Below are 22,640 nucleotides of genomic sequence, written 5' to 3'. Positions count from 1 at the left end.
CTTCTTTCCCTCAGCATGATGCCATATGGTATGGGACATCCCTTTGATCAGTTGTCCTGGCCGTGTCACCTTCCCGATTCCTTGTGCCCTCTCAGCCTCGTTGCTGGTGAGGTGTTATGAGGAGCAGAAAAGGCGCTGGCACTGAGTAAGCCCTTCTCAGCAATAGCAAAAGCATCTCTGTGTTATCAACACTGTTTTCAGCACAAATCCAAACCACAGTCCTATACTGCCACTGTGGAGAAAATTAACTCGATCCCAGCCAAAACCAGCACAAACTGAAACCTTTTAACATTAAATTATATTTTTTAATTGAATTGCTTGCCTAATTAAGAAAAAAACGCTTTGCCTAGGCATAGATTTTTTTTTAATCTTTATTTATTTTCAGTATTATAGATGCCAGAATAATTCTGAACTGAGTTATGGTCTGACTTGAACCTGTCTATGTGTCAGGTGGGGCTTTGGGCTGTCAAGTGATTCTGGGGACAATTCTTATTTTCATTTTTGTTTTTCTTCTTCCATCTCTCCACAAAACAGGCCAAAACAAGGAGGGGGATGGAGGTGTCTACAGCAAGATAGACTTAAACTAAATGGAATTGGGTTTGGAGAAATTGGTTAGATCAGGGTGTGTTGTTATATTACTTTTGTGGAAAGAAGTATTACAATTGGAATGAGCTATGCACAGGCATGATTAAAAAATAGTAATGTTGCATTTGGAGAGAACTGTGGTTGCCATGAGGATGCAGGCAGGCTTCATTTTGAAATAGTGTCTGTAGGTTGGTTGTAAAAATGTTTATTATTGGTAGAGCAGATGATGTCATCTGTTGTAGGTAGTTACATGAAATGCTACCTCATTCTGAGGTTCTGTTTATTTTCTGAGAAGTATTTTGTAAAGTACACTTAGTTTTGCAGGTGATGGATAATTTGCCAGGTAGAAAATTGCTGAACCTTGGAGAAGTTATTAAAGGGTCTGTATTTTTGCATCCATTACTCAGAGAGACTTTTTGCCCTTTCTGAGATGCTAGAGGAAGTACAGATTCAAGTTCCTCATGTCCGAAGAGTCCACTGGGAAGGCAGATTTCAGCCATTAAGATCTCAGGGTAGCTGTTTTGAGGAGCCTGTCATTGTATTATATGTTAGTAAGCACCATGAATGTTGCTCTTTAACTCTGGATATGATTCCTTCCAGTATCTACTTTTATTTCTTCTTGTCTTGTTTAAAATAGAAATAATTTCAAATCTTACTTAAATATGAAAATAACACTGCATTTGTTGTCAGTATCTAAATAATGTTGATATAATGGAAGACGGTAGACTTTCTCAATTTTCTTAGACTCTGGTTTTGCAGTCTTAGACTGCAATTGTGTTTAGTAAATTTCTGTTCACAGAAAGAATGTTTTTCACCAGGACTTCTGTGGAAGTTTTAGTAGTAGTAATATTAGCAACAGAAAATCAAAACCAGAACTAGTCAGCAAGCAAGAAGGAAAAACAGATAAAAGAAGCTGAAAAAAGAATGAGTAATATCAGGATTGTTCTTAAACTATGTGAAAGATATCAATACATAGTACAGTAGGAAAGGAGCATAGTTTTTTTTAAAGAGTTAAAGTAGAAGTGTATAATTCAAAATACTTAATATTCTGTCAAGTTACATAAACTGTAGTCTTGTTAAACTCATCTTTTATTTGAAATACTAAAGGAGGTTGCTAAGGGGTGGGGGGTATGTCAAGTGAAATGGCTGCAATGATGTTATGCAACAGAGTTAATTTCGACCTACGCTCTGCTTCTCTGCAGAAGAAGTTGAAGAAGAGTCTGAAACTACAATTGAGGTTGATTTGACTGATAAACAGAAACATCAGTTGAAGCACAGAGAGCTATTCCTTTCTCGCCAGTATGAGTCCCTTCCGGCAACACATATCAGGTAAGATGCAGTAAATGCAATTTGTCTGTGTGTTCTGCTGGGGTGGTTTGCCTGCCAGTAGCCCACCTGCTTGAACATGTCAGCCTTTGTCTTGCAGAAGGCTGTGATTGATCTTACCTGAGTTGTGTCAGGTTGTCCCATGAACTGCTTTGAAGTGTCTTTGGTTTTTCCTTCTGTTGCTTGATGTTTGAGCCTTAGAAGGGACAAGAATCTCAGAGCTCTTAGAGCAACAGTTGATAATTTGGTATAAAATCAGTCTGTTACTACTTTGGAAGAGTTCTTTTTTTAATCATCTGGCCAAGGGAACTTTGGCCATTTTGTCTGGCCAGTGAAATTGCAGATGGGTTTGGAAAGGAGGCAGTGAGTTAGTGGTCAGATCTGCAGTTTAGGGCTGCACACACGTAAAGATAAAATTACCCCATCTTATTCAGTAAGTGTGAAGAAGTCATGATTCTTTGGCTAAATGTTGCAGAAGCATTTCAAATATTGTTTTAAATTGCCCTAATGCTAATGTAGAAAGAAGCTTGCTAAAGCTCAAAAAGAATTTGTTGACTTCTGTCTGCAAATGATGCAAATACTCCTGTCATCTATCTAACAGTCAAGAAAGATTTTTTTGTTGTTGTTGTTGTGTTGGTACAAAGGAGCACAGTGACAAGGGGAAGTGTAGTTAAGTGTGAAACAAGGCTTCTTACATTGCCTTCTGAAGGAATTTTCTTTTCCTTATTATATCCAGCTCCCCTCAACTCTTTAAAACCATAAATGTCTAGAAGCTACCAAAAAAAAGTATATACTATCCAAGAGGAGAAACACTTTGTATGTACATATGTACATTCTCTCTTATTGGCAGATGTGCTGTTTATCTCTCTCACTGACAACAAAAAGTGCAAGTTGGAAATTTTTGTGTTAATTTCCTGTGCTTGATTCAGCTACTTGTTCCGACTTTGAGAAAGTCACTTAACTGTCAATTCTCTGCTGCTCCAACTATAGCATGGGGATAATAATCCTGTGCAGTTTCTTTTACTTACTTTGACATTTAGATATCGAAATAAGGTATTCTCTTTGCAGAGGGAAGATTACATAGAAGAAGTATTGTAAATGTCTTCTCATCTCACAACTCAGAGAGCAAATACAATGGAGATTCTCCAGTACATACTTCACAGAGAAGGCAGAAAAACACATGAATGCACAGTACATACTGCACAGCACAGCAGGCAAATGCAGAGTGATGACTTGCATCTACTTTTCAGAACAGATGACTGTTGTAGGGCTGAGCTGCCATGTGTTACTAAGACCTTTACCAGGCAAATTCTGGAACAAACGTGTTGTAGACTAGTGTTGTTTTATCATTCTTCACTCTGTTTTAAAAAGAAACAAGAAGGAAAATACACTGCAAAGTATTTCTTATTTAGCTTTATAACTTGCTAACATTCACATTCTATGATTCTCAATAGTTTTCATTCCTTTTATTAGTTTTTTTCACTACAGAGGATGGAAGTATTGTGAGGGTGGTACTCCTCCAACTTTCTCCCATCAGTACTCCAGAATATCCAAGGATGCAGATTTCACAGCCTCTCTGGGTGTCTGTTTCGGTGTTTGACAACTGTCATGGTGAAATTTTTTCCCTGTCATCAACTTGGGATTTCACTTACTGAAACTTACTGTTTACTACCTTGTGTCTTATCACTGCGCTTCTTTGAAAGGAGCCTGGCTCTGTCTTAGTTATCTATCTTTTCATGAAGTAACTGAACACAGCAGTAGAATTTTCGCCTTTAGTTCTTATACCTTAAGAGTGAACAAATCCAGACTTGTTAAAATTGTATTCAGATTAATGAAAATATTAAACTGTTTCATTCCTTATTCTGATGCTTTTGGTTCTGCTAAATACATTATATGTAACTTTTTTGACATGTCATTTGTATTCTTAGAAGTTCTGGGGTTTTTTTAGGTTTCATCTTGTTTCCTTTTTACATTAGGTGTCACTATGCCATTTCAGTAACTTTAGGGAGAGGCATAAGTTTTGGCATAAACAAAAATCCAAATTTATAAACGAATTATAAGCAAGTAATGAAACATGACAATGCTGCCTTGGGGAGAGTTATCTTGCAGTGGAATGTATTTAAGAAGGTGTAACTGTCTAGCTCAGTGCAGCACCGTTCTGGAGTCATGGTGTGTGGTACAGTACAAGTTGATGTACCAGTTTGGGGATCAAAGACAAGGTTTGTTCTGTGGTGCCTACTTGTCAAGTTACAAGTGAAACTATTGTCTCCTCTGTCTGCTCAAATGCGTGAGGTCAGTTAACACCCCTCCAGTGGATTATCTCTTTCCTTCCTAATCCCTGCATGTTACAGGTGCAGTTTTGCCAGGCTCTGTAATCCCCACATGTCCTTGTAACAGTGACACTGCCAGCCAGACTCACTGAGCCACTCTCCTTCATTAATGTCATGCTGTAAATGCTCCCAGAATTCATCCAGATGGCTCCTGTAAGCAATGCCAGGCCTAGAGAGGGAGGGGCTGAGTTGAGTCAGTGCTGTGTGCTTGTAACTTGGGTTTTCAGAGATTTGAGCATTACCAAATTCAGCATTTTGGAAAGGCATGAGAAGGCAAAGGGGGAAAAATGTTGAAAGCCGTCAAAGAGTTGAAATTGTTTGCCATTGTTGTAAAATTCACTATAAAACTTAGTACTTGATAAAAATGTGTCCTTTATATGAACATCTGCAAACTGGTATCTTGTTGGAGATACACTTAGTTATCTGACTTTAAATTTATTTTTCATTCTTAAGCTCTCAAAAGCTAATAGATGTTAAGCATGTTTAGATTGTTATAAAGATTGCATTGACTTCTAAATTCCTTTGTAATTGCTCTTAAATTTAATACTTACATGAGTTGTGTAGAAGAATTTATTTATCCATCAGAATTCATCTTACCATTTTCAATATTTTTGCTTGGTTCTTGTTTGCTAACAACTGTGTTTCAGTCTTGGGGTTGTGGGTTTTTCTGTGTTGGTTCATTATTATTGTCTTTATTATAATACTTTTAAGTATTTGGAAAGCACACATAGGTCAATATTCTCAGAAGTCATGATAAAATCAGGTAATATCGGGCTGCTTTACACTGTAAGAATACCCCCACACAGCAAAATTTAAAAAAAAAATCGTTTTTCTCTTTTCATTTATGCAAAGTAAAGAGACATATACAGACTATTTGACTAAAGTGCAAACAGCTTGAGAATGGAGAAGAGTTTCAGAGCGGTGGCCATTTTTGAATGGGAAAGAGGGTTCCAAATACAATTATATTTAGTTGCTGTCATATTAGTAATTTAGTTGATACAATTATGTAGGATTTTGTTAGGGTTAAAGAATAAGCTACTACTTTGTCAAAAGCCTATCTTGAGTTACTGTGGGATTACAAATATTTGTCTTGAGTAAATAAAAATTCAATTCACTAAATTTAATTTACTAATTTACTGTTTTCAAGAATATTTGTGATAAGTTAGAATTTGAGTACAGGTTTTAAGAATCCTACCCTAGGACAAAAGAAGAATGCTATGAGATTGTAATGACCTCTTTAGTTGTTCTTTTATCTGGTTCAGACCACACAATTATGTGCAGTGACTACTGATGTGATCCCAGCTGTTTCTGCTTGCATTAAATTGTATATTGCAGGGAGAAGTCCATGCTTGGTTGAAAAATATTCAAGTGGTAGATAATTTACCATATTCTTGAAAGTTATATCAGTTGCTAATTATGTAACCCCTCTGTTGTGTGTTTTGGTTTTTTTTTTTTGGGTAAGTGCAAAATAAATATATACAGACATAATTTGTTTGTTTCATCTTGGAGACTGTTGTCACTTAGTACTTTTTTAGCTTTTCTCAGATACAATTTCAAGATGCCGAAATTCTTGCTGAGCTTGATTTCTGTGCTCAACATGGCTCTGTTTGATACCTCTGCATTATGTGGATGTTGGTAATCATGTGTATTGTTTAAATAACTCATAAATCTATGCCCTAAACTTTAATGGAGAATTTCTATTCAAAGTCCCATAGAATGAACTGTCTCTTATGCTCTTTAGAGCATTATAATTGCTGTTTGACGTAAACAGCAAATTCAAGTTTTCTGTGTACCTATGGCCTTTAATTCAGAGAAACACAACAAATGATCTAAAGATCAAGACAGATCAAGGCAGTCATATTGTAGAAGAAATGGTACTTTTCAAGACAGGGCACCTTAGAATTTAGTGGTATTAGCTCAGGATTTCTAGTTTTGGCAGTCCTGGCAAACTAGAAGCTTTTGTCATACAATGTCTGTGTGTGTGTGCATTCACATACTTCATATGTATATGTGTGTGTGTAAAAATATGTGATACAAATTTTAGCTACTTTTACAATGATTGCTGTGAGCCTTATAAGCCTGATCTATTTTCTGGCATAAATCAGGTTGGATAAGGAGTGAATTTGCTTTGCATAGACATGTGCTCACTTGATCATTTAGATTGTTGAGTGAGGTGTTCCTTTCTGGATTGAGTTTATTTAGAGCAAAGGGACTTTGGAAGTGTATCTAACTATTTTCATTTTTTTCTTTTGTAATAGAATTTGAAATATCCTGACATGAACCATGATAAAAATTTGATCTAGGCCAGAATCTGTTTTCAGATGTGGTCAATAGCCAGTAATAGAAACAGTGTATGAAAAAGTGAATTTATTGGTGGAAGCAGGAGCCTTTCATATGGTGCAAAACTTTTAGGTTCAGTTGCATGGATTGATATTCATTGCTTCTGACCTTCTAAGGGACTTGGTGATGTTAAAGGTCTTTTCAAATCTAAACGATTTCATGATTGTATGAAAAATTGTTCTTAACCAGCCTTCTGTGGTTTTGTTCAATTCATATGCATTGCTGCAGCTGTGCTAAAATATAATTTTTTTTTACTTTTTAGCATGTATTAATCCCTAGAGAAAAAAATATCAATGTCTTGAGTTTCCTACAATACTGTGCCCAAGCCAAGAAGCTATTTACCTTTTAACTACTTTTAAATCCATATCAATTGTGCATGATTACTCCAAGAGTCTATCTGTAACTCTTACCAATTTGGAGTGCTCAAAATCAACCCTCCATCTCTAATTAAGATTAAAACTGTGAATTTTTTTACTGAAATACACGTGCAGTGTAAAAACCATGGGCCATGCATATTATCTATGCATTTGTTTAGATGCCAGGCACATCTAAATTTTACTACTTTATTTAGATGTGCATAAATCAATTTGCCATGCATTCTGCTTTTAATTTTATTTAATCAAGAGTGTGTTAATCAGGTAATGCCAAGTTTATAGATTTATCTTTTGGCCATGGATGCACAGTCTTGTACTCTTTTGGAGATTGGTATTATTTTGTCAGAGACACAGATCCCGGTAACTATCACCTATCAGATGTTTTTTTGTTTATTTGTTTTCTTTTTTCATGTTTGAGATGGCTCTGTAAGTGAACAAAAACAACTCAAGCCAATTAAGTATGAACCAACACAATGTGACTATTTTTGTCAATTCTAGATATTGGTTGAATACTTTAGAAGTTAAACTGTAGTTAGGGATCTGTTGCAGATTTAAATCACTATCATGATGATTTTATTTTCTCATTTTCAGTGTTATGCAATAGCTTGCTCCCTAGTTATTAATCTCTTTGCAATCTTGAGAACTTGGAATTGCGGTAAAGACATTGGTATGTGTCTTTTGACATCATTCTATGCCCCTTACACTGGGTTTTAAAGTAAAAAACATGAGTACTCTTAGTATTGGTTTTCCATAGCTGGGGAATCAATTTCATAGAATCAGTAGAAGCTCTTTGAACTCCACAGTTCTTACCTTGTGGTTTGGTGATCAGCATTGCAATTTAGACTGCTTGTAAGGGATCAAAACTTGGCTCAAAGTGGATGTTTGATTGGAAATCTTCAAAACACTCTCATTTAAGACTGTTCAGGAAAAACCTTTGTAATTTAAGGAACCTATCTTCTCCCTTACTCAATAACTGTACCTTTCCCCCTCTTTTTTCCCTGTGTTATGAATATGGGAAAGGTTACTCCCAAGTTCTGCTCCTACACCTCCTCCTGCACCTGCTCCTTTCTACCCCTCTTCATTATGCATCTTTTTAGTTTAATCTCTGATTGTCATTGAAGTAACAGCATATGCTAAAATCAAATCAGATTTTTCTCACAAGCATAATATTTCCTAGTATTCTTTCCTGTTATTTTGTTCTCAGACTGTCTAGCTTGTGACTCATGCTTCCATGTTCCACATTTCAGCTGAGAGACTAACATTTCTTAGTGCAGATCGTCAAGCTACAACTGGTATATATGTACAAAATTGCCCAATGTAATTCTGTCATGTTCAGGAGTGCAATTAATGATTATTATTTCCCAGTCTGTGGGAGCATGCCTGCATATGCTTTTTCCTTTCTTCACTGGTATCTGAACTACCAATACATAGCAGGTTTCATTGACTCGGTGTGAACCCAGAGCAATGAGTTCTGAGAGTTCTTGCACTGCATCCGTGTCACCCAGGCTGCATCTACATTCCATTAGGATACCTGGATGGCATGATACTGTACCCGTGGGGTTGCCTTTTCCACTCCTATCATTTGTACTGGTTGACAAGCAGCATGTGTTATGTTTCTTGTAATTTCTTTCTGTAATTTTTTGGCATGCTTCCTGTTCCAAGAAACCTAAGATTTGTATCTCATGAGCTGTCTTATTTATGCATCTGTGAAAACATGAAGAAATAGCCTCCAAGAGCAGCAGAACAGGAATTGTAAAGGTTTCCACTCATTTAAAAGTTAGGGCTGTGCTGAAACAAACAGGGACTTTTAAAGATGAAACAGTTGCTGTTACTTTGATTCATTTTGGTAGTTTTAAAATATAAGTGTTTACATCAGCTTTTTAAAATTTCTATAAATACTTTAATCTGTATTTCTGATCACTTTAAGGAAAAACTCATCAAAGAACAATCACCCAGACAGTGCAAAAAAGAAATCATTTAAGTATATCTTCTGGATAATTTGGTGGGTTTTACCTCTAGGTTGCTTAACCAGGCTATAATGAAATCTTTTCATAACATTGTCTTGTATAATAGCCTTAGTACAACTGTTTTCATGCTGCTTAAATTCTTGAGCTGGTTATCATCATCTTTTTGTCTTCATTGGAACAGATTAGTAAGGGCAGTCTTGTACTTCTCTGTTCTAAATATTGATTATTGTCACAGTCTTGTCTGAAATAGATTTTCACATGTTTTTCATTTCGCTGTTGGGTCTCACTGAAATGTGGCACATTTTGTCATTAGTTTTCAAGCTCTATTAGCTCCTACCTCTGCTTACTCTCTTTGAAATATCTCCTTCAGGACTCTCATACTAACTGACATCTCACATGGAGTGTTGTCTTACCTAAGAGAGTCTCAGAACAGCCCCCTCACCTCCCCATGAAAAATAGCTCTTTAAAACAGGGAGGAGGGAATGCAAATTTTTATGTTCACGGCACTGAGACTTCCACCATGATGTTCAGTATCTTCCCATTTTCCTGTAATCTTCAGGAGCACCTCTGTGCTTTGCAGGTTTGTTTGTAGATGATTAGTGTTTTGCTTTTGGGGCTGTATGTACCTGTCTTTCTTGATAGGGCTGGTGAAGAAACATTTCCTACAACACCATTAAGGCATTTTTTACAGAGTAGCTTTTTTCGTGGGGAGTGTGTGTGTCTCGTTTCTACATTGTAACAGAAGAGCTTCCCTGAGGTATGGAAGGAGGTTGTGGGTGTGGAGAAATAGCTTGTCAGGCATCCCTTAGCTGAGCGGTGTAAATGATCAGGAATTGTCAACCCACTGGTGCAGTCACCTGAAACATTAAAAAAAAAAAAATTACAAGCAGCCAAGGGCTTCTAACAAATGAGAGTGAAGGAAGGTGTAGCATATGAAAAGAGCCTTCACATGATTAGTGCTTTAAAGAAAAAAGTTGAGAGTTGTGGCTCTGGTTACTACAACAGGAGAAGCAATTGAGTTGTTTATATGATAGAGGCAGGTCATATCATGACCATATATAGCCAAGCTTTGTTGTCCCCTTTTACTGCAAGATCTTTAAATTAATTTTTGTTGCTGGCTGATTTATTAATATTACAAGTTTTGTAGACATTGTCAATTGGAACAATTTCTTATTTGTGACCAGTTTAAATACATGGGTAGAAAGAATTCTAAAGGCACATCTTAGTCTCATCATAATTGAATTGTAAGTGAAGATATAAAAGCTATTTTTTTGTTTACTGTTATTTGTGAATTGCTTAGGTTGCTGAAATTTTCCCTCAACATTCATGCAAGATAAATTTTGCCTAAATCTGTAGAAAGTAAAAACATTTTTTCTGAATATTTTTAATTTGAGAGAAAGGTTAAAACCAGACATGTCATCTTAACATCATGGCTTTCTGATGCTATTTTCTAGTAATTCACCCTGATGATAGCAGTTAAGTCAAAACTGCTGCTTGATGGATGAACACAGCTTAAATCAGACAATCAGAGTCACATAAGAGGAAGGAGGTTTCATATGTGAAAAAAATAGTAGACAAATCTCCACTTATATATATATATATATATGTTATTTTGGAAAAGTTGAGTAATTCTTTCATTTTAACCTGAGTTTTCATAGAATCATAGAATCGATTGGGTTAGAAAAGACCTCCAAGATCATCGAGTCCAACCCTTGGTCCAACTCTAGTCCATTTACTAGATCATGGCACCCAGCGCCATGTCCAATCTGCGTTTAAAAATCTCTAGGGATGGTGAATCTACCACCTCTCTGGGCAGCCCATTCCAATGCCTGATTACTCTCTCTGTAAAGAATGTTTTTCTGATATCCAACTTAAATTTCCCCTGGCAGAGCTTAAGCCCGTGCCCCCTTGTCCTATTGCTGAGTGCCTGGGAGAAGAGACCAGCCCCCACCTGGCTATAACTTCCCTTCAGGTAGTTCTAGACAGTGATGAGGTCACCTCTGAGCCTCTTCTTCTCCAGGCTAAACAACCCCAGCTCCCTCAGCCTCTCCCCATAGGACTTGTGCTCCAGTCCCTTCACCAGCCTTGTTGCTCTTCTCTGGAGCTGCTCCAGCACCTCAATATCCTTTCTGAACTGAGGGGCCCAGAACTGAACACAGTACTCAAGGTGTGGCCTCACCAATGCAGAGTACAGGGGAAGGATCACTGTCCTGGTCCTGCTGGCCACGCTATTTTTGATACAGGCCAGGATCCCATTGGCCTTCTTGGCCACCTGGGCACACTGTTGGCTCATGTTGAGCTTCCTGTCAATTAGTACTCCAAGGTCCCTTTCTGCCTGGCTGCTCTCCAGCCACTCTGTGCCCAGCCTGTAGCGCTGCAGGGGGTTGTTGTGGCCAAAGTGCAGGACCCGGCACTTGGCCTTGTTGAACTTCATCCCATTGGAATCAGCCCATCTCTCAAGTCTATCCAGATCCCTCTGCAGAGCCCTCCTGCCTTCCAGCAGGTCGACACTCCCTCCCAACTTGGTGTCATCAGCAAATTTGCTGATGATGGACTCAATCCCCTCATCTAAATCATCAATAAAGATGTTAAACAGGACTGGACCCAACACAGACCCCTGGGGAAGACCACTGGTGACCGGCCGCCAGCTGGATGCAGCTCCATTCACCAGCACTCTCTGGGCCCGACCCTCCAGCCAGCTCCTAATCCAGGAGAGGGTACACTTGTCCAGGCCATGGGCTACCAGCTTTTTCAGGAGTATATTATGGGAGACAGTGTCAAAGGCCTTGCTGAATTCCAGATAGACCACATCCACAGCCTTCCCCTCATCCACCAGGTGGGTCACCTGATTGTAGAAAGAGATCAGGTTGGTCAGACAGGACCTGCCCCTCCTAAACCCATGCTGGCTGGGTCTAATCCCTTGTCCACCCTGAAGGTGCTGTGTGATTGCACTCAGGATGAACTGCTCCATAACCCTGCCAGGCATGGAGGTCAGGCTGACAGGCCTGTAGTTGCCAGGGTCCTGCTTGCAGCCCTTTTTGTGGATTGGGGTGACATTCGCCAACCTCCAATCATCTGGGACCTCCCCAGAGAGCCAGGACTGTTTTGTTCAGTTCTATGACACATTTCAGTCAGGAGACTCCAATAGAATAATGACACTATGGCATTGTATACTACCAGTCTAAATAATACTCAGAACTTCCAGAAATCCTACTGTCTTTGCAAAGTGAGTATTTTATTTTGGTGTGTAATTGATTTTATAATCTGGTAAATGCAGTGTACATTCCCTTTTGTTTGATTTTGTAGGTAGCTAGCTCCCCCTTTCTTTTCTCTGCCTAGTTTAGAACAGTCAAGATTTTATCCTGTTACATAGACTACTTATTTGATATAGTTCCATCTGTCCCAATTATCTGAAATTGTTTAAAAACATTAATAAATGAAGTTCCAAAATGCTGTGAGGAGGAAAATATTTTATGTTTAAATTCAGAGAAGCTCTGGGTTCTCAAATACATGCCTTAGAGAAGGAACTCCCAAGACTTGTTGCAATGTGGTTTAAACATTAATGTTTTCTCCAGGACATTTTGATTATCAATATTGGAAGAAAAAGTGAAAAGTGCAGTGCTGGTTGGAGAATACTAAGGGACATGTCACTGGAAATCAATATTCACTTAAGTAATTTCCTCAGCATCCAGGATTGAGAGATGCTGGAGACAATGTAATGAACTAGAGGCTTGGTTCAACCCAGTAGACCATTTGCAACTAGACAGATAAGATTTTCCTCTGATGGGGAAAAAAAGAGAGGAGATAAATAAGCAGTAGGCTTTTATGCTTTTGGTGAAGATTCTAAATAATTTGTAGTAAGTATTGCAGATTTTTAGATTATAGGAACTGGTAACTGTAATATAGAGAGTAAAAATTAGAAAAAAATATGTAATTTACCTCTTTTCAAATGTGAGGGGTTTTGGTGTTTTTGTTTGCTTGTTCGGTTGTAGTTTTTTAGTTTGGTTTATTGGTGGGTTTGGGGTTTTTTGTTTTGTTTTGGATTGTGGTTATTGTTTTCTTTTAATGAGGTATCTACTAATGTATGTCTAGTGTTGTCTTTGAGACTAGTCCATGCATGTGAGAGGCCACATATGCATGCAAAATGTTACATCTGTGTGACTCCAGCCATTAAATGGTTAATATGCTGTCCAGAAAAATGTAGCCACAGATAGAAATTCGCTCACTTAAAAAACATGCTGGGGGGATTAAGCTCACCTCTTAATGAAATAAATTAATTTTTTTAATTACCAGCAACAAACTCTGAGGTCAGTTAATAAAATACTCTTGCAGTTGTGATGACAGTGAAACAATGAACACCTCTGTAGTAAACGGAGTTAAATAAGGGTAGGCTGTAATGAAGAGAGGGCATTCTAGAGGTGTATGGAATAGAACCAGACTGGAAATGTTTAGCCTTTTACTCTAAAAATGACACCAACTGAACACTAAAATAAAGTTTACAAACTGACTTCACGGTACTGCATTTAATTAATTTTTAGAAGTGAATGTTCTGGAATTATCAAGGCCAAAAGTTTCAAAGAAACCTTCAACGACATGATGGGTACAATGGAGGTTTCCTACTTCAGGAGGCTTTCCCTCTACTCTTCTGTATTGTGCTTAGATTTTTCTTACTCGTCTTCCCACCATTTCTCCTTGGTGGTGTGGTTCTCCTGACAGGTGTGGCAAAGAAGAGAAATTCAGGAAGTTATGTACTACAGACTTAATGTGTGGCTTAACCCCCTTTCCCAGGATGTGCCGTGCCAATGAATAAAACGTTTGCTGGGTATGATCTCTTAATGATCAGCCCTTAGCAACTGGCATCCAGTGTTTCTGGTGGAGCTTAGCAGTCTCGTTCACTGACAGCATTAGGTTTTTACAATACCCACTTTGGTGTCATCTTATCATCGAGAAGGGCAGTCCCATGGTGTAAAGGAGAGCACTCTGGACTCTGAATCCCAAGGACCTGAGTTCAAGTCTCAGTGGGGACCGTCCCCTGGCAGTTCAATGCCTCCCTGCCATCCCATCCCATCACATCTCAGATGCTCAGCAGGGTCAGCCCCGGTTAGTACCGGGTGCTGTGACAGTCCCGAGGACTTCACTCTCACTGTCCAAGCTCGCTTGGCCGTGGCAGATGGACCTCAGGACTTAAACGGTGGGGCCAGTTCTGTGCACGCTGTGCCTCACCTAAAAAATCCACTGTGCAAGCTGGAAGGGGACACCCAGGTGGGGAGAGCCCTGCCCAAATCTGCGTTCACAAAGTCTGGCCACACAATAGAATAGCAAAAGGGCTCTAACAAGATTCAGAGTTGATTAATATACTGGCCATACAAAATCAAGAAGGTCTCTGCAAACAATTATTCTTTCTATATTTGAGTGCTGGTCTGTTCCATGAGAGAAGATGAGAGACAAGTGTTCTCATCTCTCACTGGCACCTCCTGGTAAATACCAACTAAACTGAAGGTTAGGTGCATGAAATACAAGATGGTGTATGTAAAGTGTAATAGATATATATTATAATAATATACATGTAATGGTAGCTTGGTTGCAAATTATAACATAAAAATGCCAGTTGCTAGCAAGATGAGTCAGCACACTTAACATTTTTCATCCACATCCATGTGTGTTTCTTTAAAATACCATTTGTTAAAAATAATTGTGCAGATTATTTTCAGAGGAGCCAGGGACAGGAATTTGAGGCCAAGGCAATGCTGGGGGACAAAGGGATGAGAAAGGGGTGGGGATAGTGGGGTCAAATTCCCATTGCTTTATCTACAGATGTTACACATGGGCAGATCTGCACTGCTGCTGAGTAACAGGAGCCTGCAAAGAAATGTAGTCATAGAAGAAATTACTAGAATTCTGAAAAGAGAAAAGCACTTTATTTTACAGGCCATTCATGTAAAACCTTATATTCTTTCTAGTTCGGGTTATTTGTTTACTGGAAGTAAGTCACTTGGAGCTGACGTTTCATTGATGGAGACCTTTTTATTAATTGTATATGTATTTATTGTTTCCCATAGTACTTCTCCACCTTCTTTGCTTCTTCATTCCTGAAACTATTTCCTAGTTTGGTGAAATTCCAATATATTTGAATGCATGGGTCAGTACAGCCATTTATCTTGTTGCTTTGCTGTTAATTTTAGTGTCCCTTAAGTATGGCAATGTTCATTTTTGTATATTGTAATATTGTTATATTTTTAGTGTAAAAGTTTAAAGTGTATCTAGATAGTTTTATACAAAGTAACCACTTTTACTTTTTACAAAGTAACCATTCCTCCTTATGTTTGTGCAGGGGAAAATGCAGTGTTGCACTTTTGAATGAGACAGAATCTGTGCTGTCATACCTGGAGAAAGAGGTAATATATGATTTCTGTTCGGGTAAATATTGTAATGGATTTAGTCTTTTACACCTCTATTTTTAATAAATGGGCCAATAATACTTTGAAAATATTTTCTTGAATGATATGTTAGAAAAAATATGTAATTGTGATGTTGAAGACATTGATTTCATAAATTTTATTTTATACAAACTTAATATACACTCTTAAATGATGGGTTTATTATTAGTATGTTTGTATTTAGAAAATAATTAATGTTAAGTAATTTATATACTGTATTACAGAAGAAAAATATTCAGATGTTTTCCTGTAGCAGATACTTGAGAGAAAATTCATGTGCTGCCTTTTTTTTTTCCTCCCTATTGTATCGAAAGTATTTCCTTGACTTTCATTTCCGGTGGAAAGTACTTAAAATGCTTAGCTTTACCAAAGGGAGAGAAAATTCCCCAAGAATTTGAAGTATAATTGCAAAATATAGTACAAAATGCCTTCAGAATAAACAGGTTTTTCTTTGGATGTCTTAATAAAACATCAGGCAAATAGTGGGTTTAAACTAAAATTAGCATGTCTTCTTTTTTCAACTTCTACACCAAAACTACCAATAATTGGTAAAAATGTTTCTGAAAACAGGACTTGCCCTGCACTTGAGGTACTGTACCAGATTTGCCAATGCTAGTTTTGTTGTCTGAAAAAGGTTTACACAGACAGTGTTTAATGGGTTTTGGCACTAATTTATTATGCAAAGTCAGTATACTAGACATGCTTATGAATGTAAACATGTTGAATTCAGAAAGATGTTAACATTACATTTTTTAAAATCCATTGATGTGTTTTTGTGTATGAATCTTTTCATTACTGCTCAGTTTTGAAATGAGTCCTAAGAATGAGAGAAGCTTCAATTACCCTTTTAAAAGTATTCATGAAACATCTGTATTTTGTAAAAAAAAGATTTATGTACCAAACCTGTGTTCTATAAAGTGTGCAAGTTTCCAAAAGGAAGGTGTTACAGGTTTAAAAACCCAATTTAAAAACCCATTATGCTGTTGCAAATATGTCTTCTTTTTTAGGATACTTTTTTTTATTCACTGGTGTATGATCCATCACTGAAAACGCTTTTAGCAGACAAGGGAGAAATCAGAGTGGGGCCTAGATACCAAGCAGATGTGCCAGACATGCTTGCAGAAGGTAAATACATGGTCTTTGATTAGTGAAAAAATAAAAATCCTCATCTTGCAATATGGCTCATGCTGACTTTTGAACTAAACTAGTACATAGAGACAGAGAAAGTAAAATGGTAGGTCTGAGAAAATGTATGAATTGTGCTGGATATTATGAAGAAAGGAAGAAAGGATACTTGAATAGTTGTTGAAAAAATAATGTCCGCTTCCAGTTTGTGCATAATGCAATTTAGGCATTCCATATTTGTTTATTTAATTGTATGGTCTGATTAGTACATTAATACAGGCTGCATGGAGAGAAGATGTTAAGGACCAAACTAATTTGTAGAATAATAACACTATTGGAAGATAAGTGAAAAATATATTTCTTCTCTTCCATTTAGAACAGACTGTGCATAGAGTCTTTGTAAAATTTCATCTAAGTATCTTGTCTGTTTTGTAGCATTATTGAAATAAATGTTTCTAGCCTTGGCATAGCTTTAAAATCACTGATAATTTTAAAATTTTATTTTATTTATTTATAATCTAGCACAATATCTGTGGCTTAGTGTTTTGTTACACAGGAACTACTGTTTTAAACAGAATTTCAAGTACAGTATTTATGTACTGTTTCAATGACATTTAAGAACCGTGAGCACCTGTGTCTTGTATGTTTGCAATTACATTTACATAGTAATTTTTAAAGGGAGTTGGTTTCATCAGCATAACGCCCACTATATATTGAGTGCTAACAAAAGAAAAAAGTTTCCTCAGAAGTATCTAGATGTAGATACTATTTTCAAAAATCTTGGTATATATTCCTTAATAAGAAAAGATAATGTGAGAAGAATATCTCTTGCAGTAAGTCCAGGGGGTTCTGAATGCCTCAATTATATGCACATATATATATGTGTGTGTGTGTGTGTGTGTGTATTTATGTGTGTGTATATACATATACCTGTAAACTTAAAAGTGTTTTCCATTCATCATGGGCTGCTTTTTTTTGCTGTGTACTTTTTAAATATAAACCCCATTATTTATAATTTCCTCAGAGCATATTTAATAAATGTATAAAAGAAGAATAATTTGATTTCCAGCAATTGGCAGATTATTTTACAATGAGTGCTGTTTAGTAGATCACCTGCATTAATATTCTGACTTTTCTTTTAGTAACCAGAAATAAACTATAGAAAGTAATTTCCAAATTTATTTATAAGGTGTACAAACTTGTTTCAGAACAAGTTTATGCATAGAATGTGATACAGTGCTATTCTTGGTGTAAAATGTACCTGTCCTGAGAAAAAAAACTGTTTATGTTGACATTCATATGCTCAAGAAGAAAGGTTGTCAGAGGGCTGATGGCAAATGACTGTCTCAGTGTCTGTATCAAGCAGCCAGGAAGGACTGCTATGATTCCGAAGTAGCTGCTTGAACTGTAGCGTGTTCAGCCTGGGGTTGTTGGCCAGGCACGAAGTCTTTTCCTACTGAATTGTTCTTACTTAAGTTACTGAAGTAAATTACCAAGTTCTTCTGGAGCTTAACACTCTGTGTGAAATCCTTGATTTAATTAAATGTGTAGATGATCTCTTTCTTATATCATGAAGACAGGATTTAACTGTCTTACTGTCCTCTTTTTCTCACACCCTGTTAATCTCCAAAAAGTGATGCAGTTTCTTGCTGTCTTTAGAAGGAAATAATAATCCATCAAAGCTGAGAAACACCAAGCCCACAAACTAAGGATCTGTTTGTACACGGAGCTGTGTAGCTGGTTTAATCTGCACTTATTTTAAGTGGCTTGTGGAAAAAAGAGTTTGTTTTTGGAGGATAAAAGTATCTGAATTATGGTAATTTTGACGGTTTGTTATCTAAACGTTGCCATAGCCCTCTGACCTCCAAGGGAAACAAAAGGTGCTTCAGCTGTTGCTGTCTCTTTATGTAAGCTGATGGTCTGCAAATTATTCCATTCAGCCTTTTCTTTCATGGAAACAAATCTAAACAATGTTTGAAATGAATAGAATAAAATAGGGATATTTGGGATTTATGGGATTCTGTTAATATTTTGGATCTTTATGTAAAATTTTCAACCTGTACTGTTAAAAGTGGCTAATGGTCTGTATCTCCAAATTATTATGCTATAACGTGTGACTCTTTAAAACTAAGTCTAGAGCAAACAAATTAAAAGAAAGAATTTAGGCAACTTCAGGTCAGTTAGGAAAAACCAGATTTCATATAATCTAATAATAATATCATAAAAGATAGTGCTAAATTTATTCACACATAAAATTTGTCCTCTACTGTAAAGGAAGAAAAACTTTGAAGGTGGTTGGCAGTCATATTGTATATTTACAGAAAATCCCTAAACCCATTTAAAAAAAATCAGAAAAATTGAAGATTCACACACCATCAGTTGTTTTATTTTCAAAGTTACTGGCATATAAATCCAATTCAAATACCTGAAGACATGCCAGTTCTGCCAGTTTAGATTAGCTTCTAGATGACCAGTCAGAATGTGACTGAAAAATAAAAAAAGGGTTCTATAACCACTAAGTTATTTTGATGTAAATATAATGATATATTGATATATTCTGATAGAAGTTCAAATTGCTTGCAGTTTCCCATACTGTGATAACTTATGTTCTGTCTGAACGGACTATTGTTTTTTTTGGTGGTGGTGGTTTTTTAGTGTTTATTGGAGACCTATGTGAATTTTTTTGTAGGAGTAGATTTTTTTCTTGTTAATGAAGCATGTTTTGTCCCCCTTGCCCTGTGGGTGTATTAGATAACTTTATATTTCTCTTTAATTTTTGAAATTAAAAGAACATTTACTTTCAAAAGACTAAAAGTTTTATTAAAATCAAGATGTGTAATGAAGTATTCCAGATTCAACTGTTTTCCCACTTTAAGATACATTGAATCATAAATCCTTTACACAATTATAGTAAACAAGTATAAACCAAGTTTAAATTTGGTTGAAAATGCATAAGCCTTGTATATCTATTTTTGTTTGTAATGGTTTAGCTAAGTTGCCTAGATCACACATTTAATGAAGACTGTAATTGGAGAAAGATCAGTCCAGATTTCTTTCAACAGGCTCTTGCCACTTTTGTTATCAATATTCATGGGATTAAAACTTGGGAGTAAAAGTTGTCAGATTTGAATGATATTACACTTGTGTGAAACTCTTCCTTCCCCCCAGTGCCAAGTGTTTCAGTTTGTCTGGACTCCAGTTTGGAGATTTTGAGAGTCTTTTCAGTTTCCTTTAATACACTGGAGAGCAGGAGACTGTGTTCTACAGGATTGACTCAAATTTTGACTAATAGGATAATGAAGAAGGCCCTTTCTTTGTTTTAACAACACTTTCTCCAGTGGCTTACTCTGTGGATGTAGCAGGGGTTTATTTTCAAATCTGTTTCCAGTGTGGGGTAACAGTCTCCTCCTATGTGCTAAGCAAGAATAAAAAGGTTTATCTCTGAGAACAAAAACCATGAATCTGGACAAGTAGTATCTTGTTTTGAACACCTCTGCAGTACAGGAGCAAGGTGCCTGGTTCTCTGCATGCCATTGCCAAAAGCTGCTGTCTGATGCATCCACCTACTATATTTGATCAAATGTGTGACAAACAAACATAAAAACCCCAAGCAAGCAAGCAAGAAAACCTATACAGTTTTGCTTTGGGCAAGTCATTATTATCATTGTTACTTGGTTACAAGGCATGCTTTTCTAATTTGTTCTGAATATGATCAAATTGTCACCTTTAACAGCTTGTATTTAGTCCTGTTTTGTGCACGGGAAAATTGTGCCATGGCAAATCAGTTTAGATACTTGGTAGACTTTTATGTAATATTGATTCTTCCTAGTCTCACAACTTTAAAGTCCAAATGGTTTTAAATTCTGGCGTTTCAACCAGTGTAGCTCAGCAGTGGAACTACTGATGCAGTGACAGGTTGTCTTACATAGCTGGCTAAAAAGCAGAGAACGACAGAGAGAAAAGTGCTGACATAGCATTAGGGATATCGTTTAGCAAGCAGGATAATGCTTAAGAATGGGAATTTTTTTTTTTGCTCTACAGGATTTCATCTAATGAGTAGTTGTTTCTCATATGCCTGCCCTGGTCTTTCTGCCTCATCCCTGCGATCTAGGCCTAATTGTAGTTGTCACATGATGTAAATGCATTTACACAAAGTAAAATGCATGGCAGCTTAGCTAAACAAATACAGTCAAAGTGGTGTTGCAGATAGGGAAGCCAATTGTCTGCAGTTAATTCACTGGCCAAACCAGTAACTTCTTAAGTGATGCTTTCATTTATTCATGGGATTGTGAATCACGTGGAGAGGCTGCAGCAAAGGCAGAAAAGGTCAATAATTGTTTTTCTGTCAAAGCTCTATTAAAACTTCTGAAGCAAAGGATATTTTCTAAATAAATCTAACAAAAAACTATATTGCCACTGTGTTCTGGTCATGATATGGAAGTCTAGTGAAAATATTTGCAGTAATTCCCTGACTAAAAATACCCCAAACAAAAAGGTACTACCTTGTATTTTTAAGAAACAAATACAATTTTTAGTAACTAGTTCCTGTTAATTTTAAATAAAATTAGAGAATAAGTGTAATTTGTGAGAATAAATTTTCTGATGTCACACTTGCTTTGTGACGCAATAATGAATAAACTGTTTTTATACCAGGATTTGGTAGAATAGTCCTGTGTGAGACAATGCAACATCATTAAGTGTTGAAATCATCCTTTTAAAAAAAACTTAGTCTCCCAGTGTAGGAACAACCATGGTGAATCAGACTGTCTTCTGTCTATCCATGCTGAAGATCTTGTCTCTTGTGGTCTCTTAGGCTTTAAAAAAAATTTAAGAAAACAGTTAGAGAGCTACCAGGCAGTCACCTTGAGCTTATGTACTGCTGTGATCTTCTTGCAGAACTTCAATAATTATGTGAGGTGTGATTTTTTCTTTTTAGAAGGCCTGCTGATCTATCCCCAGTGTGTCTTTGTTGCAATGTCTACTAATTTGGCTAGTACAGATGTGAGCCTTGTTGTGCTTAGTTGCTCACATTTTTAATTCAGGCCACATTCCCTCCTTAACACCCTAGCTATAATACAAACTATTAGTAGCTGTTGTATCCCTAAGATCCTGTATAAATTTTGAGAGGATGCTTGTCTAATCTCAAGTAACTTGTTGCTCTTCATATTGTATAATTGTTCTGTAACCTCTCCAACAGATGCTTTATTTTAAAGTAAATCTTTCATGGAGCGTATGGACATCTCCAGTTTTATCTAGTCATCACAATTGTGGAAGATTAATTTTAGTTCTCTTCCAACAGTTAATTTGAATTTCTCTTGCTTCCTTTTTAAACAGATCACATTATCAAGGTCTTGGACCCTTAGATAGTTTATAGACCTTTTAATTCTATTCATGGCCTGAGAAGACTTTAGTTCTTTGAATGCCATTTGAAATTTGGACAATGTTGCAGTGAATACGAGCATGAAGGAAGAGTGACAAGAAAAAAAGTTTACCCCACAGCTAGTAATGTGTCTCAATCACAAAGACAGTTTTCTTCCTCTATGGCATCAGATGCCCTTAATTTTTTTCTAGCTGAAGGGAAAATTATAGCGTACAAAACTACTTTTATTCATATATTTCACAAATGTATGAAATTAATTTGGGTATGAAGGAGCTGAGAGGAGCAGCTCTGTGGGAAAAGCCTTGGGGTTCTGGCAGACAGCAAGAGGATGTAAGCCAGCAGTGTCCTCTGGTAGTGAAGGCAGTCACTGGTGTGTGGCCAGTAGATGAAGGCAAGTGATCCTTCCCCTTTACTGAGTACTCCTTAGATCCCATCTAAATACTACATCCAGATTTGGGTCCCTCAATTTTGGAAAGTTATTGATAAACGAGAATAAGGTCAGTGGAGCCATCACATTTGTTAGAGTTAGAGCACTTGCCCCACAAGGATGGGCTGAGGGAATTGAGCTTGTGCAACTTGAAGAGGTACTTCACAGCAGGAGACCAACTCCAGCTCCCCAGTGGCCAGAGGGATATTGCAGAGGAGACAGTTTCTTGATGGGGATGTGTGGTGGGAGGATGAGATGAAGCAGTCATAACTTTCAGTAAGAGGTAGAATGGCCATGAGGATAATTTTTTTTCCCATGAGTATGATCATCAGATGGAGCAAGTACCTGG

The 22,640-nt window shown here is 37.0% G+C and overlaps 1 protein-coding gene across 3 annotated transcripts in view; it reads left to right on the top strand.

Moving 5' to 3' along the window:
• The window catches only part of MTA3 (metastasis associated 1 family member 3), a 137,237-nt gene that overhangs the window by 22,821 nt on the left and 91,776 nt on the right, over positions 1 to 22,640 (top strand). For all 3 annotated transcript variants that reach the window (XM_071577550.1, XM_071577557.1, XM_071577566.1), the window contains exons 4-6: positions 1,788 to 1,914; positions 15,254 to 15,317; positions 16,367 to 16,484. In XM_071577550.1, the coding sequence (XP_071433651.1) occupies positions 1,788 to 1,914; positions 15,254 to 15,317; positions 16,367 to 16,484 (309 nt within the window). The remainder of the gene's footprint in view (positions 1 to 1,787; positions 1,915 to 15,253; positions 15,318 to 16,366; positions 16,485 to 22,640) is intronic.

Source organism: Pithys albifrons, chromosome 2 (assembly GCF_047495875.1).
Source record: "Pithys albifrons albifrons isolate INPA30051 chromosome 2, PitAlb_v1, whole genome shotgun sequence".
NCBI lineage: Eukaryota > Metazoa > Chordata > Aves > Passeriformes > Thamnophilidae > Pithys > Pithys albifrons.
Note: the sequence above shows the minus strand (reverse complement) of the source record. Positions and strands in the feature narration are given on the sequence as shown.